General features: G+C 40.5%; 1 protein-coding gene across 2 annotated transcripts in view; it reads right to left on the reverse strand.

Annotated features, from left to right (window-relative positions):
- tec (tec protein tyrosine kinase) overlaps window positions 1–19,933 on the reverse strand; it is a 65,290-nt gene that overhangs the window by 27,066 nt on the left and 18,291 nt on the right. Inside the window, exons 1-2 of one of the 2 annotated variants that reach the window (XM_031895401.1) lie at window positions 14,029–14,116; window positions 13,639–13,828 (exon numbers count right to left, since the gene is read on the reverse strand). In XM_031895401.1, the coding sequence (XP_031751261.1) occupies window positions 13,639–13,828; window positions 14,029–14,036 (198 nt within the window). In that variant the 5' untranslated portion in view covers window positions 14,037–14,116. Of the gene's footprint in view, window positions 1–13,638; window positions 13,829–14,028; window positions 14,117–19,933 lie in introns of those variants that run through there. The other variant, XM_002933459.5, reaches the window with a different exon arrangement.

Genomic DNA, 19,933 nt, shown 5'->3' on the forward strand with positions numbered 1-19,933 from the left:
TCAAGTATTGTCGCAAATCAGTTCCCATTTTTTGAGAAAACAACTTTTTCTAGAAAAAAAGATAAAAATGAAATGTTACATGTGCCATAGCCCTAAGGGAACAGAATAGGTCATTCCATGGCCAAGGAGAGACGCAGTTACAACTCACAATATAAGTATAAGATGGGCAGTGGGGTTAGTAAAGGTACAACAGGACTAGACAGTTTGCCTAAACGTCACCTGGGGTTGGCAGAGGTAGATACCAGTAGGGCTTGTGTAAGGCTCATGTCGTGTGTTTTTAGTGCATTCACCCATTTTTTGCACAGTGGAATATATGGAGATTTTTAATCAAATGTATCATTATGAATTGGTTCTCTTTCCCCCATCCAACGCCCACATTGTTCCCAAGGTATCTATAACGGTTAACAATTCTACCATCACCCCATCTTCCCAGGCCCGGTGCCTTGGGGTTATCCTTGATTCTGCCCTGTCCTTCACTCCTCATATCCAATCACTTACCAAATCATGTCACTTTCACCTAAGAAATATTTCCAAAATCCGATCATTTATCACCCAAGATGCTGCCAAAATTCTTATTCACTCTCTTATAATATCTCGCCTGGACTACTGTAACTCTCTGCTAATTGGCCTTCCCCTTCAGAGGCTGTCCCCTCTCCAGTCCATAATGAATACTGCTGCCAGGCTCATACACCTCTCCAACCGCTCCTCCTCTGCCGTGCCGCTCTGCCAATCTCTGCACTGGCTTCCCCTACCATTCAGGATAAAATTCAAACTAATGACTCTCACATACAAAGCAGTTCCTAACTCTGCCCCACCCTACATCTCTGAACTTATCTCTAGATACCAGGCGAGCGGATCTTCCCATGAAATCCCCAGCTATGGGTGGGCGATATTGGGCTAAAACGGCAGGTATTGGCACCATCAGAAAAATCCAACTTGCCCAATCGAGATCTGGCAAATTTCAGGTGACTGAATTTCAGGTGACTGAAATTTCCACTGGTGACTCCCTTTATTGCCGGATTTCAAATCCAGACGCCCTGAGGCCGCCCCCCATTCATTTCCCCCCCATGCCGACGCAAGCACACATGCGCGGCCATTTAAACTACCATACGGAGCAGTGGGGAGAAGTCCCCATTGCTCCGTATGGCCGCAAAATTGTGCCGCCCTAGGCCCGGGCCTTTGTGGCCTCGCCACAAATCTGGGCCTGCCTTTGAAAAAGCTTTTTAAGAAAATTAGTCGGTAGCAGAAATGTATCATGGAAAACTAACCTCCCTGTGGGACATTACCCTAAGGGGCACATTTACAAAAGCACAAACGCTCCGAGCATATTTTCGCCGATTTTTTCGGGCGTCCGCACGACTTTTTCGTACAGCACACGACTTTTTCGTACGGCGCACGACTTTTTCGGACGTTTGCACGAAAAAATCGGAAAGGTTTTACCGCTGTTTACAATTGGTCGGTACAAAAATTTTGTGACTTTCGGATCACCAATACGATATTATCGTGACTAATACGATTTTTTCGTAAGCATTTTCGTGATATTTGCGATCTTCCGAAATTTTCGTTTCCAATACGATTTTTTCCCATTCGTGATTCGGATTCGTGGATTAGTAAATGTGCCCCTAAGTGTCTGAGCAGTTATTTGCATGGTTCCCTGTTGGTGTTCTGGTTTTTCTCTTTTATAGCCTGGATACAGTTTGAAGCAGTCTAGTGATGGACACATTCCTGTGCAGTAAACAGTGCCTTTAATAATGTCAAAGTGCATTCCGAGGTATAGACTGGATAGATTGCTGCACTGGAAAATGGAACGAAGGGGTTTTAGTCCCGCTAAGTTACTATGGTACATGCAGTGATTTGCATACGTTCTTACATGCCAGTATTTTGTGTTGAAGTTCTGTTCCTAGTGCTTAGAAACATAACTGTGGGTTTATCCTTTATACGTGGTTTAAGCTTCCAGCTGCAGATTGCATATCAGAGACAAAAAGACAAAAGGTGTAATTTAAATGTCCCATCGGCTGCTGCAGCCGTTATGGTCTGTGCCAGCATAGGGCAACATATATTTACTGTAAATGAGGGGAAATGGGACAGGCACATGGGTAATAGAAGCTCCATCTGAATGTATAGAAATGTATAGAAATCACAGCACTGCAAAGACTGAACTGAAAAGTACTGTGCACAAAAAATTCAAATAAAGATATATGGGCTGTCATAAGCTGTCAATTTGTGTCCTTTATGCCAATTCGGCAGTTAATCTGCACGTGCAGATAGATATCTGGTGAACATGGACCAGGTGTCAATCAAGCAGGTTTGATTTTCCCATCAGATCGGGACTGATCTGATCATTGATGTGGCCCTCGTTAGAACGGCTCCTATGCCCATCGTTGTAGTAAAGTCATTCGGCCCTAGGGCCAAACAATCTAATAAGATAAATATCGCCCCTTTAGGTGAGCATATTGGGAAAAGATCCACTTATTTAGCAACCATGCCAAATGAGCAGATCTTAACGTGTATGGCCACCTTAAGTGTCATTGTTGGGGCATTCTTGCTAGGAAGAAACAAAGGGGTTCATCTACAAACACAAGAAAATGCTATAAACAAATGTGCTTGTTACAAAACATGCCCTTTAATCCTTGTGGCTGAATTTTGCACTTTGCACGGAGCAGGCCTGTATTGGAATTTAAACCTGTGGCATTTCAAGTACACAGAGACCCCCACCAAGTACACAACAGCCCCCACCAATCCACTAAATAGTGGCTGTCTATAGCATCTTACAGCAGCCCCTCTGGCCAGATTGCCAGTCTGGACCTGTTCCCAACACTAAGGGGGTTATTTACTAAAGCTCACATTTTGTCACGATTCATGGGTTTTTGCATCAAAATACAATTTTGTTGCAGAATAAAAACACAATTTTTGTGTGATTTATTACACAACAAAACCATAACAAATCTGAAAGCAAAGATATGCCATCTAAAAGCTGTTCAGATCATATAGATGTCATTGGCAGGTGTCCCTTTTACAATTGGAAGATCTTTCTTTGCTTCATGGTTTTAGTAGTTTTCAGGTTTTTATGGCAATACGAAAAAGTCAAGTTTTTTGCCTTGTTCCGTGTCTTTTTTCGTTCGTGCTTTTTCAATTTGGATCTTTGGATAAATTACTGACATTAGTTGAAATGAGTTCAGTCATGGTTTCAAAAAATTCTAAAATCATGAAAATCCAAATGTTAATAAATGCCCCCATAAATGGTTCTCTTTTCCTCTTTCAGGTAAATGGAGCTCATTCTCTAATACCAACCCAACAGCTGTCACTTAGACTTATGTTACCTGGCCCTGGTGCTTATTCTCAGGCATATACAGTGAGCCCGTTGGGTTGCCCAGCACTGCTACTAAGAATGCAAACAGCTGCCTAGAGCAGCTTCTCCTTTGGAATAAATAGTAGGTGGTGTTATGGGCACTGGAATGTGTAGAATGTTATTATGTCAGCACCGACTGACACATTCTGCACAGGGCAGCTGTGGGTATGATAAATATATAATGGATACCAAAATAAGGTATTATTTTGCATGCATGCTGTATAGATATATTTTACATATATTTTCTGCAGCTGCTACTGTCAAATCTAATGTTCTAAAGCAGGGGTCCCCAACCTATCTTACTCATGAGCCACAGTCAAATGTAAAAAGATTTGGAGAGCAACACAAGCACCATAAAAGTTCATGGCGGTGCCAAATAAGGGCTAAGATTGGCTATTAGGCAGCCTCTATGCACACTATCAGCTTACAGGGGCTTTATTTGGTAGTAAATCTTGTTTGTATTCAACCAAAACTTGCCCCCAAGTCAGGAATTCAAAAATAACTACCTGGTTTGGGGACACTGAGAGCAACATCCAAGGGGTTGGTGAGCAACATGTTGCCCCCGAGTCACTGGTTGGGGATCACTGTGCTAAAGGCTGGTCTAGTCTACCATTGGCATTGCTAAGACTCTTTTTTTGTAGCTTTTCTACTTCTCTTATTAACCCACATGAAACGAGTTAGCCACAGGGGGCTTTATTTGGTAGTAAATCTTGTTTTTATTCAACCAAATAAAATGCTCGGGACCTTGGGTTTTCCACATAAGGGACCTTTCCATAATTTGGATTTCCATAGCTTAAATCTGCTAAAAATTGTTTAAATATTAAATAAACCCAATAGGGCTGTTTTGCCCCCAATAAGGATTAATTATATCTTAGTTGGGATCAAGTACAAGGTTCTGTTTTATAATTACAGAGAGCCTTTCCGTAATTCGGAACTTTCTGGATAATGGGTTTCCGGATAAGGGATCCCATACCTGTATTTGAAAACAAACAGTAATTTCTGGTGTCAGTATGTCTTTAAGGATGACTTTTCCCTTACAGTGAGGCAGAAGGGCAAGTGTGGCATAGTGGATGAATTGGATACAGAAGATTATGTTAGTGAAGTCTGAATGCACTTTCATGACAAAGAGACCTAGCTAATATTATATTCAATCCATTGAAGGAGTTTAAATTTATTTAATAAGTGGGAAAAAATTATTAGAAAGAGGCCTTATGGATGGGTTGTTTGATGTGAAAATGAGTAGCTGTATAATACATACAGACCATCTACAAAGTGCTTAAGTCCCAGCGCCCCTCCATTGGGATGCTAAAAGTCCCTGGGATAAATTTGTTATATTATAACATATCTGCATTTTTGGATATGTATTTGCAGCCACCAGATTAATGTTGTTGTCAAGGCCCAAAATACGCACTTCAGACATTAGAAGATTTTAAATGGGAATAATGGTTTAGTTGGGCGACACTTGATGTTGTGAGTTTTATTTTGGACTTATTTATTAACTCGTAATGAATAACTAATAATTTCATCATGTGCCCTATAGATTGCATCAAGCTGGACAGTGGACTTGTATTTTAATAGTTGCAATGGCGGTGATATAAGCTTACTATGAATAAAGGGCATAATGCCTTCAGCCTAAGGAGTCAGTAAATAAGACTGATTGCTAAAAGCGGAGGTAAAATAGACATTCCATTTAGATACAAGACAACCAAAGGGAATTAACTCAGTGTTAGTGGTTTCACTTGAGTTAGAAATTGATCCTGCTGTTTTTATTGGAAGATATTAGGAAGCATACTTGTTAGTACAAGTCTATACAAATTCTTAATAGATTCAAATAATATGTTTTATTGCTACTAGATATCAGTTTGAAATGACCTTTACATTGTATGACTTGGTATTTAACAGTTTACTCATCATGAAAACAGGAACACAAGCTTATCTATTTTACAATGTATACACAATGTATACATTCTATTTGTTATGGAACTGTGTATTGCGACAGCGGAAGCAGTTTATTTCACATGGTTTGGAAAAATGTATATATAACAATTGCACAGGGAAAATACAAGTTGCCTTATTTCATGCATGAATTTAAAATTTTTGGTATGTTGAATTCAGTATGGGTTGCCTATGATTATCCTTGTAATTACAAAATGCTGCTTCCGCACACTGTGCTTTATAAGTTTATCCTTACAATGGACTCAGTAGTGTAGTATCTGTTCCTCTCAGGGGGTAGATGCCAGCCCCTACTGGTGGAATGGAGAACCACTTGGTTTGACCGGAAGGCCAGCAGCTTTGAAGCCTGAGCTCTTTTGTGCACAGATGTATATCTGGCATGCTATAAGTGAGAAGTGGCACCATGATATATGCACATACACTTTAGCACTTTGCTACTTTTATTCTATTAACTCCATACCCATTGGGCATAGGTGGTTAGAGAAAAATTTGCCTTTTACAAGGTGAGTTTAACTAAGCAAATGGCCTGAGACATGTGCACCCAGGTCTTGGAGTTTTATTAAGCGAGTGCCCTGGGGTCTTATAGTGTAACTTGTTTTACCTTTATGCAGAGCCACAGATATCTTGTTATCCTACATATTGTACATATTTGAATGACAGTTTTTTTGCTGTGCTGAAGGCAGAATATTTTCTAGGTACCTGAAATACTGTAAAATACTCTAAGTGACGCATACCCACACAAACTAAGTTCCTGTTTCCTTCCTGACTATACTTACACTTTTAGGCAGAGATGTGAATACTGTACCTATATGTTTTTTCTTGCTGTGTGTGCCTGTCTAACAGCTTTAAAGTGATAGAAGAGGTGTTATTAGCTTTTGTAAGCTCAAAGGCACAGGCCTACTACTAGGGCCATATATGCAGCTTAAAAAAAATATATCAATTTTAAATGCTTAATGATACCCCTGCACCGGGCAAATGATCTGGGCCCCTGCCTAATATTAATGTCCTAGCAATTCCCATGCTAGACTAGACCTGCCTGTAGAATGCTAGATTCAAAGGTTTAACAGTAGCAGCTGCAACACATGTAGGTAAAATGTTCTTTTATACCAAACAGCATGCATGCAAAATAATACCTTATTTTGGTATCCATTATATATTTATAATATCCACAGATGCCCTGTGCAGAATGTGTCAGTCGGTGCTGACATAATAACATTCTACACATTCCAGTGCCCATAACACCACCTACTATTTATTCCAAAGGAGAACCTGCTCTAGGCAGCTGTTTGCATTCTTAGTAGCAGTGCTGGGCAACCCAATGGGCTCACTGTATATGCCTGAGAATAAGCACCAGGGCCAGGTAACATAAGCTTAAGTGACAGCTGTTGGGTTGGTATTAGAGAATGAGCTCCAGCTATTTACCTGAAAGAGGAAAAGTGAACCATGGGGCAGAACTATTATTCTTACCTTTTTCCCCAACATGTATATCTGAATGCAGTGTATACAACATTTAGTTTGTAAAAGAACTGAAGATGGACATAGAAACTAAGTATTATCAAGGCTTTAGGCTATATAGGGTGCAGTCTATGCCTGTTAGGGTAGTGCAGTGGCACAGTTGTTATCACTCCTGCCTGGCTTCAATCTGTTCACTGAGCCTATGAGTCTTTTGATCTCTCATATATGCATTATTTACCCATGAAAGCACTAGTAATGCAAATACTAAGGCCAACTTTCTTCCTCTAGTGAAGAGAATAGCAGGAGCATCTCGGGCATCTCATAGGGATTGGGAGAAAACCAATGGGAATTAGTTTGCAACTAAGAGTATTGTGAACTAAGGGATGGGGGGTAAAAAAAGGCACCATGGAGACTATAGATATGTCAGCTGGGAATGAAAAGTGGAAGAGAAGCTGGAGGAACAGGGACAGGTAAATGATACTGGGTGTGAGTTATTGTACATGTAGAGAAGAGAGAACAAGCTATAAAATAAATGTCAACAACTAAGTGCTGAGCTCAGTGCTTACGGCAAATAAATACCCAACTTCAAATTGCAGTGAGATAAAGCACAAAGCATGGAATTCATATATCAGTAATAGTTCACATGAGCAGTGCATGGAGGAAAAAGGGGAAGAAAGCAACACGGAACTAAAAAAGACAATTACAGACCATTACAGTCTGTAAATAGACCCAGCACACATTCCAGCTACTCTCTCTGCCTGCAGAAGCCATTCCCACTATCTCTCGGTATCAGCCTTCCCAATCTTACTACCTGGTGTAAATCTCAAGCAGAGAGAAAAGATTCAGAAAATGTTTTTTTATGTTAGAATTAAAAGGTCCATAGATACATAGGGTTGTAAACAGATCATCGAGTCCATATATACACACACATACTTACCTATTACTACACTTACATACATACATGGACTTTATACCAACAGCTACACTGCACACTGTAAGTTGTAGATTTTAGTATCACAATAGCCTTGGATACTATGCTTGTTAAAGAACTCATTCAGGCCCCTCTTAAAGGCATTAACAGAATCTGCCATTACCACATCACTAGGAAGGGCATTCCCCAACCTCACTGCCCTCACCATGAAAAACCCCCTACGTTGCTTCAAATTAAAGTTTTGTTCTTTAAGTCTAAATGGGTGGGCTATGGTATCGCATCTACCACTCCTACATGAGACACATGTGAGCGGGGAGATGCATGCAAGTGTCACAACATGGCTGCCAGCACCCGTAGCTCCCTCCAAGTGTGGGAAGCCTAGCAATAGAGGGGGCTATGTTTTAAAAAAAAAAATAACCTATTGTTTCCCACAACCAGAATGAGGGCCCTATTAGCCGCACCTCTGGTATGGGAACTAATTAGAGGGCAATAAGTGCATTGCCCTGAGGTTTTCATTGTAAGACACCTTTTTATCTGCATGTTTTTGATAAAGGTGTTCACTGTGACTACACAAACTGGATGGGTCCTTTTTATATGGGAATGCCTGAACCAATATGCATTTCCTTCAAAGGCTTTGAATTATTCTTTGGTTTCTTTGACTTAATATTGCTGTCCCTGTGAAAACCCCTCTTCAATGGTGAAATCCAACATTCCTTCCTTAAGGTGGCCATACAGGGGCCGATTGTAGCTGCTGCCTTAGACCGATTCAGCAGCTTAGACGGGCCTGCCCAACCGATATCTGGCCTGAAATTGGCCATATATAGATTGGGCAGGTTAAAAGATTTAGTCGGTACGTGGACTGCAGCGGCTAAAATTCGCCTGATATCACCCACCTGTAGGTGGGAATATCGGGAGAAGATCCACTTGCTTGGTGACCTCGCCAGGCGAGCGGATCTTAATGTGTATGGCCACCTTTAGTCTCATTCATTATCTTAACAGATAATCTCTTGTTCTTTGTTTTTTCCTGCTAGTAAAGAATTCCTATGAATTTCTCTGTACTGACCTTATTTGTAGCCTTATCATTCAGCAAGCAGCAATCATTTTAATTATTAATTTTTCTAATTGTCTTTAAAAATAAAGTTCCCTAATGCATTTTCAAAACTAAAAACTAAGGCAAAATGAAAGGATACTGTATATTTACATACACTTTTTTTACTCATGCTGATTTGCCCTCTACATTTGGTGTAGGTTAATGGTTGTATCTTGTATATAATTGACATGTTTAGTGTATACATTTGTTGTACAGTGCTGTGTGATATATTTTTGCTTTATAAATATGTATTACTAAATAATTATAAGAAGGCCGCAAGCAGTGACAGGATGAATCAAATCCTGATCTTCTTGGGCCATGATTAGTTAAGGGAATGCAGAGCAGTGTACCTATCGTGTAGTTCTGAGATGAACAAGCACTATTACAAATGAGTCTAATAATTATTAGAAGAGGAGCAGTTTGGAAATGTTCTATAAAAACAGGAAATGACATTTTACTCTTTGTTTCCATTTATTCAGATCAAAGTTCATTGTCAAAGTGCATAGAACATGCTCATCTTCATTAAAAAAAAACAACAAAGACTCTGTGCTTCTCAGCAACCTGCAGAAACACACCTACATGCCCTAATCTCTGTATTTTGTTTTACCTAAGTTTTATCCAATGATACCTAACATCTGATTATTTATTGCCATCTTACAACAACAAGTACAATGCGGCCCTGTATCATTCATGCCAAGTTTTCGTACCAAGTGCACAAAACACGTAAAACTATTATGCGGTCTAATTGTCTACAATATAGCGTCTTTGATTTTATCTACTCTTGCCTGCTCGTGGGATCTGTGAGTGCCTCCATGTGTATTGAAGTCATTCAGATTGTTGACTAAGATGAACAGTTTAAAGTTCTCTTTTTACCTATATGTGAGGGTTCTTGTTAGTCCATACATGATTGGGCGTAAAACAGTATTTATATTCTTACCCAGACCAACAAGTTCGTTGCTGTTTCTCTCACTAACCCAAAACTTGTGTTCTGTTGTCTTTATTGTTAACATATCCCTATTGACTCTTTCAGTGGCTGGCTGTAAAGAAAGCCCTTTGTAAGGGCTCTGGTACACGGGGAGATTAGTCGCCCGCGGCAAAACTCCCTGCTCGCGGGCGACTAATCTCCCCGAGTTGCCTTCCCTCTGCCATCCCACCGGCGAACATGTAAGTCGCCGGCGGGATGGCAGACGCGGCGGGGCGATTTCAGGAAATCGCCGAAAAAGCCTCGCGAGTCTTTTTCGGCGATTTGCGCGAAATCGCGCTGCCGCGTCTGCCATCCTGCCGGCGACTTACATGTTCGCCGGTGGGATGGCAGAGGGAAGGCAACTCGGGGAGATTAGTCGCCCGCGAGCAGGGAGTTTTGCCGCGGGCGACTAATCTCCCCGTGTACCAGAGCCCTAAGGAAGCAGCTGGGATTGAACTGTATGCTAAATATTATCTTTTAACTTCTCAAGCCACAGGGGGCTGTTTGAGTTAGTGCTGGTCTGTCCTGCTGTGGTGCTTCGCTTCTCCGTTCCTGCATCTCTTTCCTCCGCCTACCTTGTTGCTTACATGTGTCAGTGATCATGTAATTAAGGGGCTTTCTAAGCCTGCTCCTTGCAATGGGTCATTGCATTGACTTGGTTATTGTTCGCTACCTGCCCCTGACCATTGGCCTGGTAAAAAGGACTTGCGTGTTTCTTATACCTTGCTCTGAATCTATTGTATCATCTTTAATAAAATCACCTTTCTCTGTAAGCAACATGTTTCCGGATTATCACCAAGTTAAATATCTGCTTTACCCATGTTATACAGCACATAGGCTCCTACCTGCCAGCCACTTACCTGTGGTCCAACCTGACACCCTTTCTCTTTGGGGCTTTATAAAAGTCTTCCAAAAATATTTTGTATTACAGAAATTAAAAAGGGACAACTTGAGAGAAACCTGCAGAAGTTTGGCATATTTTTAAATGATAAATGGTAGCAATGAAATGCCTGCCTATATTACTTTCCAGATTCTGTGTACACAGATAGAACTTTTTGGGATTGTTTTTAGCAATTAGCTCAGGTTAGATTTCCTTTTGTCAGGTTTATCCCTTTAAAAATATTCCCAGCAATTCTGACCAATATACTCTCACCCTCCAATTAAACTTATTACAATACTCCTAAGAGACCCCAGTACCAAATTAGTGGCTTAGAATACTAGAGTATAATAAAGTCTATGGCACTATGAGCAGCATCACAATACTGCCCAACAAATGACCAGTATCCCCTAACAACATCCAGCTACTTGCAGAAGAAACAATTCTTTTTTACATCAGACTTTGCACTTGGCTTTTTTTTAACACAGCCTAAATATAAGCCATCTGGTGTATCATAGGCCTGAGTAACAATAAGCATTAGAAAGATGTATTGCATCTTAATGACTGCACAGACATATTCAATGACACATACACCACATATCTAGAGATCACAGTACAATATTTTGGGAGGTTATAATGAATGGGAATACTGTGGCCTTTGAACATAAACCTCAAACCTGTGTGTAGCAAATATAAAACATATACACTGAGAGTGAGAGAAAGACACACATAAAAGTTTCACTCACATAATTCATATTCATTACTAGCTCAACCACAGAACTCACCAGACTACAGTATTGAAAACTCACCAGTCTATGGGGCCAATTTCAAAGTTCATATAAAAGCCTGAGACTCTGGGGTGACTTCCTATCCTTAGGACTATCCTTATATACTATTCAACAGGGGGTAAATTCAGTAGCATAGCAACCCCACCCCTCCTCACACAAAAAATATTTTTGGAGGGGCCTGGCGCACACCTCCAGTAAAACTTCAAAGATCTTATTGTTTTGCCTGCACTGGAGCCATTGCTTCGGCCCGGGTGCAGGCTCACAAAGCGGAATTTGGCACAAAACTTCTCTTGTATGTCAGCTTTACAATGGATTCTATAGCCCTTCTGCACTCTACTCTTGCTATTCCACCCACACACACAGACATCTCACAAAACAAGGTCAGCCAGATAGAAGTGTTTGTGCAACCACACCAGGCTTTCATAACACAAACTGCCTACTAGTGTGACCACCAAACAGACAAAATAACATAGCTTGGTCAGGTATTGAATGAACTGCATGAGAATCTGTGGCTAGTCTAAAGTTAAGGGCAAATAAACCATAGTAATTACGCTATAACATGAATATTTTTTTTTTTTTTTTAAACTATTTTATATGTATAAATTAACTTGTAAATTACCCCAAATATAATCCAGATTAGCTTTTGTAATAATGTTACTGTTACCCAGCCTCCCAGCTACTGTTGACCTGGCTTCATATGCAGATATTCCAGCTGGGTTTTTTTGGATTTTGCACTTGCCTCTGTTTATTATAACCCAACAAGTAATTAACCCTGCCCACTTTAAAGCTGATTACAAAAAAGGAGCTCTTAGTCCAGTGTGGAGTGAAGTGGGTATAATAATAAGGTCAGATTGGAAGTTATGCACAGGGCTGCCGTGAAGGAGGTACCTGGGGTACAAAAGTCGGGGGCCCTGCGGCAGAGGAGGTCCCCATGACAGAAAGTTGAGATTCAAGGATCGCAAAATGGGATTGCATGGGATTGGTTGGGGTGGATCATTGTAGGGGTTTGGCTTAATTGGGGTAAACTGTGGCATGGCTGTGCGTGTAAGAGGCATTTATTTAATGGAAACCCATTTTATTTGGTGGCTGGACCCACCACTCAGGGGGCCAGGTGACCAGTGGACTAATAATTGGGGCCCCCTTTGGAGAGGGCCCTGCTAACCTATTTATTTATATTCCGATAGCTGCACTGTTGGCTCGGCTCAATGTAGTCAGTGGCTGGTGCAGGACATGGTAAATAAAGATTTACTTAAGATTTACTTAATGTGAACAAGGCACCAGGGCCAGATGGTATACACCCTTTGGTACTGAGAGAGATAAGTTCAGGCCTCTGTTTCTGATATTTTTAGACTCTTTAGGTAGAATGGTCAATTCTAAACAACTTTATAATTGGTCTTCTTTTCTTTTTTAGTTTTTTTAATTATTTGCCTTCTTCTTATGACTCTTTGCAACTTTTAAATGGGGGTCAATGACCCCAGTAACACATAAAATATAGCTCTGTGAGGCTATCATTTTATTTAAAGCAGTGCCTAGTAGCTAGGGTAATTTTGACCCTACCAACGAGGTAGCTGCTTAAGTTCCAAACTGAAGAGCAGCTAAATGAAGAGCTAAATACCGTATATACTCGAGTATAAGCCGATCCGAATGTAAGCCGAGGTACCTAATTTTACCTAAGAAAACTGGAAAAACGTATTGACTCGAGTAAAAGCCTAGGGTGGGAAATGCAGCAGTTACTGCTAAGTTTCAATAATCAAAATAAATACCAATAAAATTACATTAATTGAGGCATAAGTGGGGTATATGTTTTTAAATATTTATTTAGAAGAAAAACAGTAAACTAGCTCTGTAAGTAGAGGAGAGGGTCAACAAAAACAATATGGTATCAACAATGATAACTTAAGAGTGGGCCATGGCACTGGCGGGTCTGGTTACGGGTGGCCTAATTTTCACACAAAGGACAGAGGGTGCTAGTCTGGAAGGACCCATGGCACCCGACTTGAGTATAAGCCGAGGGTGACTTTTTAAGAACATTTTGGGTGCTGAAAAACTAGGCTTATACTCGAGTATATACAGTAATTAAAAAACCACAAATAAACAATGAAGACCAATCATACTAAGTTCAAGATGAACAACGCCTTTAAAAGCTACATTATTACTGTAGGTCTGCCATCCTCAACCTAGTTATAATCATATTCTAATTAACGTGTAAAAGAAACAGTAAATAGCCTTACCTCAGGGCGTCCCTCGTAGTAGGTCAGCCTTGATTTGGTTAGCACAAAAACCCTTTCCTTATAATTTAAGGGAGACGTGCGCTTTTTCTGTTGTGACCGTTTAATAAGACTCTCCTCCAGGATAATGTCTGAATTCATTTCCACTCGCTGTTCATTTGTTTTCCAGCCATTGAACATAAGGTCAGATACACTGCAAAAGGAAGAGAATGATGTGTCTCGTTAGACTTTATTCTGTAAGTAGAAGCGCCCCAAGTCAGATGAGGATAATGCATGCAAGTTACACAGGGTTTCATTTATACAGACAAATGATATAAAAATGTTACGTTTTCTAGCTAAATATTTCTAACTAAACTGCTGACAGTTCACAAACATTGCCCTCTTTAGACTTACTATGTCATTGCAGAACCTTTACATAATGTAGGTCATCCTCACACTATCCCAGTTTGGAAAAACAGGGGCATTTCGGCAGAATCTAAATAGGAGTTGAGTAGATTATTTACTTGCGTTGTGGGAGTCCTTATTTCCTTCTGTATTTGTTCATGTGTATTCAGGCATGCCTGATGGATGCATTCCTACATTATTCTGACCATCACTTCCTTGTTTCAAAAATACATTTTACTTCTGTGATTTTTTTCAAACCTTCTCAATAACCAATCATTGCATAATTTCCCTAAAATATTTTAATGTTTCTCTAGAAAAAAATATTTCAAAAATAGTGACGTGAAATGCATTGTCACCCCAACAATATGAACCCTAACTCCTGTTTTAGTCATATGCACATAATCTGTGTATTTAAACTGTACTGCTGTTACACTTGCACACCTAAGGTTTGTATTTGCCTAAGCTGTGTTATGTTTTATAAAGTTATATGCTTTTGAAGGATTTCAGAATGTTGCAGCCTTGTAAAATTGTGGGAGGGGTCTGAGATAAGCTCAGTTTTAGCCAGGCCTCTACTTCTGATATTCTCAGACTCACTTTCATCTGGTATGGTACCTATGGATTGGAGGAAAGCTGCTGTCATTCCTATATCTTAAAAGGGATTGCAATCTCAGCCTGGCAATTATAGGCCTGTAAGTAAGGGATCACTTTCAAAATTATGTTCTGGAGAATGGCATTATGAGCAGTAATGAGCATGGCTTTATGAAGGACAAGTCATGTCAGAACAATCTGATTGATTTTTATGATGAGTTTGGGGGGTGCAATAGATCTATTTGGATTTTGCCAAAGCAATTGATACCGTTCCCCACAAACGACTGCTTTCTAAACTAAGTGAAGTCGTTTGCACATGGATAGAAAACTGGATACAGGATCGGGTACAGAGGGAAGGTTCTTAATGGGGGTCCCTCTGGGTTCTGTATTTGGGGTCCCTCTGGGTTCTGTACTGGGTCCATTTTTATTTAATTTGTTCATTAATGACTTGGGGGAGGGAATTATAAGTAATGTATCAGTGTCTGCAGATGATACAAAACTCTGTAGCCCAAATAATTCCACCCAGAAAATGGCTTCCTTGCAGCAGGATCTTGACCAACTGGCAATCTGGGCGGCTCAGTGGCAGATGAGATTTAATGTAAGGTCATGCTCCAGTGATGTAAAAATATGCAGCTACTTATACTCTTAATGGCACTGCGCTAGGCGAATCCATAATGGAGAAGGGGAAGTCCTTCTATATAATAAACATGTCTGTATTCAAGAAGGGTTTTTTTTGCCTTTCTCTTGATCAACTAGCAGTTAGGCAGGTTATAAATAGGCATAAAAAGTTGAACTTTTTTCAACCTAACTTACTATATTACTCATACACTTATTGGGACTTATTTATGAACAGTGGGATAATCCAGGGGTCCCCAACCACCGGGCCGGGGACCGGGTTGTGCTGAACTGGGCCACCTCTGGTCCCAATTACCTGTGATCCCAACTCCATGACAACAATTATGTGAAGCCTAGGGAGCTTTCTACTGATCGCGAAAAGGACCAAAGTACTAAAGCTCCATACTAAGCATCAGGGGATGTCACTACTTAAGTGGGAGTAAGAAGCGAAAGGGGGCTGGGCGCATCTAGTCGCAGGGAAACAAGCTCAGGTCTCCCACTGATTTTGTATTATAATGAGCTGAATTATACCCACCACCCCATGTCTTTGGAAAAATTGTCTTACTTGAAACCGGTCCGTGGTACAAAAAAGGTTGGAGAACATTGAGATAATCAACACATGGTCAGTAACCAATAGCAAACAATCAATGATTAGCATTTTTTTTCACTACCTGCGGTGCGATTGTACTTGGGCCTGCACCCCCTTGGCGCCTACGGAACTTTGCACGTGTGAAAATGTTGTTAGGTAAGGGAGTGGGGGCCTGGCTGCACATCCTGCATACAGGCCCCGCCAGTGATAGTTATATTACTGACAATAAAAGCAAATATTCGATTTGTTTCCATGGGTAACTTCATAGGTACAAATTAGCTTTGTGTTGGTAAATGATGCTGAGTGTGTTAGGCTGATGGTAATTCCAGGGATATCCATGCATTTTTGTGTAATTAGTCCTGAAACAGGACTTCTTCAGACTTATGCCACAAAGTAGGAAGTACAGAATTGTCAACAATGTCACTTTATGATTCCAAAATTAGAATGGGTGTCCACATACTTTTGGCCATATAGTGTATCTTGCACTTGATGGTAACTAGGTTATCACACATTTGATAAAATTAGAGAGGGTGTCAGCATACTTTGGGCCATGTATAATGGTAACTAGGTTAGCACACATTTGCTAACTGGAAAACAATCCTGTTGTTTTTTTATGTATAAATGTTGCCTTCAAGTGTTGTGTTTCATATTATGAAAGAACCCTCATCTGGAAAATCTCAAACCCTAAGCATTTTGCATAATAGATATCATACCTGGCCTCAATTTGTACCATGCCCACATGCTTAACTCCTGCTCCCTGTTACTCATTATTTGAAAGGTCCACCTCACTGACATCCATACACCAGACGCAGATCCGTACCATCTGCATGAGTGGTAGCATGTACGTAAAGACGCAACACAGCGGCATGAAACACAAAGCAATGGGTTGGAATTCCAGTACAAATGTCAGTTTACATATAAACAATGTCAGTATACAGTACAATATGTATTTCTTATAGTGTATAATTGTGTTCCGTGTTTCAGGGCTTTGCATTTTATCTTCTATTACAAGATGCTCAAATACATTGTTTTCCCATAATAAATGCAAAATAAAATCCATCTCCCCTTTAGTTACGTTTATAGAATATGGAAATAACTGTGGCTGCTTATTGTTCTTAAATACTGAGCTGATGATGATGATGTTGATGAATTGGCACCCAGAAGAAAAACTGCTGGCTCTGATAAAGGCAGTAAAGGATTTCCTCTTCATATTTGTTCCCAGATAAACAATTTTGGTCGCAGAATGTTATTTCAGTTTACGGGGACTATGTTGCCTACTGTTTTGGTCTCCAGCACATTAAACTTGCGTAAGCACTGACAGATAAAATGTATTACTTGTATATATTATTTCTCACCTCATATGTCAACTGAAAGTAGGCAAAGCGCTTTCTTAATAATAAATGGAGGCTGCCCTTTCGATGGAGACTTCCGACAAGGAATGTGCATGATGGTAACCAAAGGAAAAGGGGGATGTATTATGTGGATGTATAGGAAGAAAGGTCAGCATGCTCATTTTGAAGGAAAATTATTAAAAAGACCATCATACACACTGGACAGCTTAAGGGCAATGGGGCTCATTTGGTTGTTACATGGGCGACATAAGAGGAACACGGGTTACATAAGAGGAAATCCTTTACATGGGTACTTAGTCACCAGTAATTGCTGCTAAATGCTATTTTTACTATCTTTTATGAAGGACACAGCTTATGGCACCAGAGAAATAAATTAATTGTTAAATTAATAGTTTAATTGTGAACATCCATATATAAACTTAAAATGTCTATGTTGACAATTAAAAATAAATTATCTTGAATTAGTATTATAAATTGCTAATATATTAAGGCTTATTTAGTACCTGTAATTATAGTCACACCTTTTATATAGCACCAACATATCTCACAGTGCCTCACAGAGATCATCATTATTCAGAATAGTCATTGCCCCAGTGGAGCTTACAATCTAAGTTACCTATTACATTTATACTAACTAGGGCCAATTGTCCTGCAGTTCTACTGGCCCACTGGGATACCAGGAAAAATCCTGTTGGTCCCTAGTCCTTTTTGGCCCTGCTGTCTGACCACAAGCCAGGCAAGTTTAGAAAAATTAAAATGAAATTAAAGATTGATGTTGTTCCACTGTGAAATGCATTGCCATTTTTTCCCCAGAGGTGTGGCCTGATTGAAACTGAGAGTATAGGTAGATGTGCAGAGCAAAGGGGTGAAGCAAAAAGGAATGGGCTGGGGTGTGCAAAGCGCAGGCGGCTGGGTGGTAGGCCCTTTACTGAACACAGGTGTATTGCCTTTTTAACCTATGCCCTTCTATAACCCATTCCTCTCTTAAATATAGCTGTTAGCACCCTCCTAACTTCTTGGCTGCAAGTCCCTTAGGGACCAACTTCCACAGGTAACATAAGCCAAGTAAATGCTGTTCAGTATAGTTGCCTCATCTTTTTCTCCTCTAACTATTGTAACCCTATCTTGGCACACTCAATTCTTTGGGCTGTATACCGTATATACTCGAGTATAAGCCGATCCGAATATAAGCCGAGGTACCTAATTTTACCTAAGAAAACTGGAAAAACCTATTGACTCAAGTATAAGCCTAGGGTGTCACCAGTAGGGCTGGTGCGAGTGAGCCAGCACACAAAGTGTGCTCACACTTTGGTTTAATTGAGTATCCCAAAAAGATTTATTTATTATAGCCAAAACCAAATGCACAGTTTCATTTAGAAAGTCATTTGCTCAGTTATGGTTGTGTATAAACAGCAGCTGAAGGTCATGGGATTCCAAAGTCTATATTGATTACCAAGAACAGCACATTTAAGATTAGCAGAAATAGTACAGGAGTTGGTGCAGCCATTGGTATTCTGTGATGTTCTACCAATACCTAAGGTAATAAAAACAGCAATGACAATAGCCCTTTCCAGTTTGATACTATAAATGCATGGATTACAAGTGTCGGTGAAACAAAATAATTTTTTATTAACCAGAAACCATCAATCTAAAATTCAAAGATAAAGTTTCCCCTGACTCCTACATAGCAAAATCGTTTAGGATTAATTGCATACCCTTTAGGCTCTGTAAATTGTTCTAAAAATTACAAGAGTTATTTATGATGTGGTGGCAGCCATGAAGTAAAATCCACCTCAGTTCTAGGACCAGTCTTTGAAGGAAGTATAAAATAGTCAGACTAATACAGACCAGTGTCTTTTAACACACAATCCCCCAAGTTTGTAAATGTTCTGTCTTGCAGTTCAGTTTGGATATACTGCAGACCATTACTGGCGCCCCCCGACAGACTTGTGTCCTTGCGTACCTGTGCCCGCGCTCTCCCTATGCCAGCTTCCCAGAACGCCATCCTAACCGTTCGCTCTTCTCCTGTGCGCTCTGCTCTTCTCCTGTGTACGCTTCTGATCTGCTTGGCGCCGCAGTCGCGCCAGTGACGTCACGCGCCCCCTTCAGTTACTCATGGCCTGATCTTACAAGGTCTAAGATCAGGCCATGAGTAACTGAAGGGGGCGCGTGACGTCACTGGCGCGACTGCGGCGCCAAGCAGATCAGAAGCGTACACAGGAGAAGAGCAGAGCGCACAGGAGAAAAACGAACGGTTAGGATGGCGTTCTGGGAAGCTGGCATAGGGAGAGCGCGGGCACAGGTACGCAAGGACACAAGTCTGTCGGGGGGCACATCGGGCACATCATGCCATATACTCGAGTATAAGCCGAGGGCTACTTTTTGAGAACATTTTTAGTGCTCAAAAACTCGGCTTATATTTGAGTATATACGGTACTTGCTTAGACAGGAGAATTTTTAGTTCTCTTTGCAATGTGAAAGATACTGGGAGCTGGGATTTTAGCGCAGTGCCTCCTCCTAGTGGACACTGAGGAACACACCTCAGGGGGGGTTTCCACTAGGAAAAAATAATTACCACACACTTTGCAGCAAGGATAACTTTATATTACAGTTGAAATAGAATAAAAACAACTTTACGGATAACTGATTATCCTGCCCTGAGGAACCCTTGCAATCTATGCACTCCTGGCACAGTCTCTATAGCTGTCTATTTACAGCTAGTTGCAGATTAGGACACGGGAAAAATAAATCTGGAGGACTTTGTTGGATA

Source organism: Xenopus tropicalis, chromosome 1 (genome assembly GCF_000004195.4).
Source record: "Xenopus tropicalis strain Nigerian chromosome 1, UCB_Xtro_10.0, whole genome shotgun sequence".
Lineage (NCBI taxonomy): Eukaryota > Metazoa > Chordata > Amphibia > Anura > Pipidae > Xenopus > Xenopus tropicalis.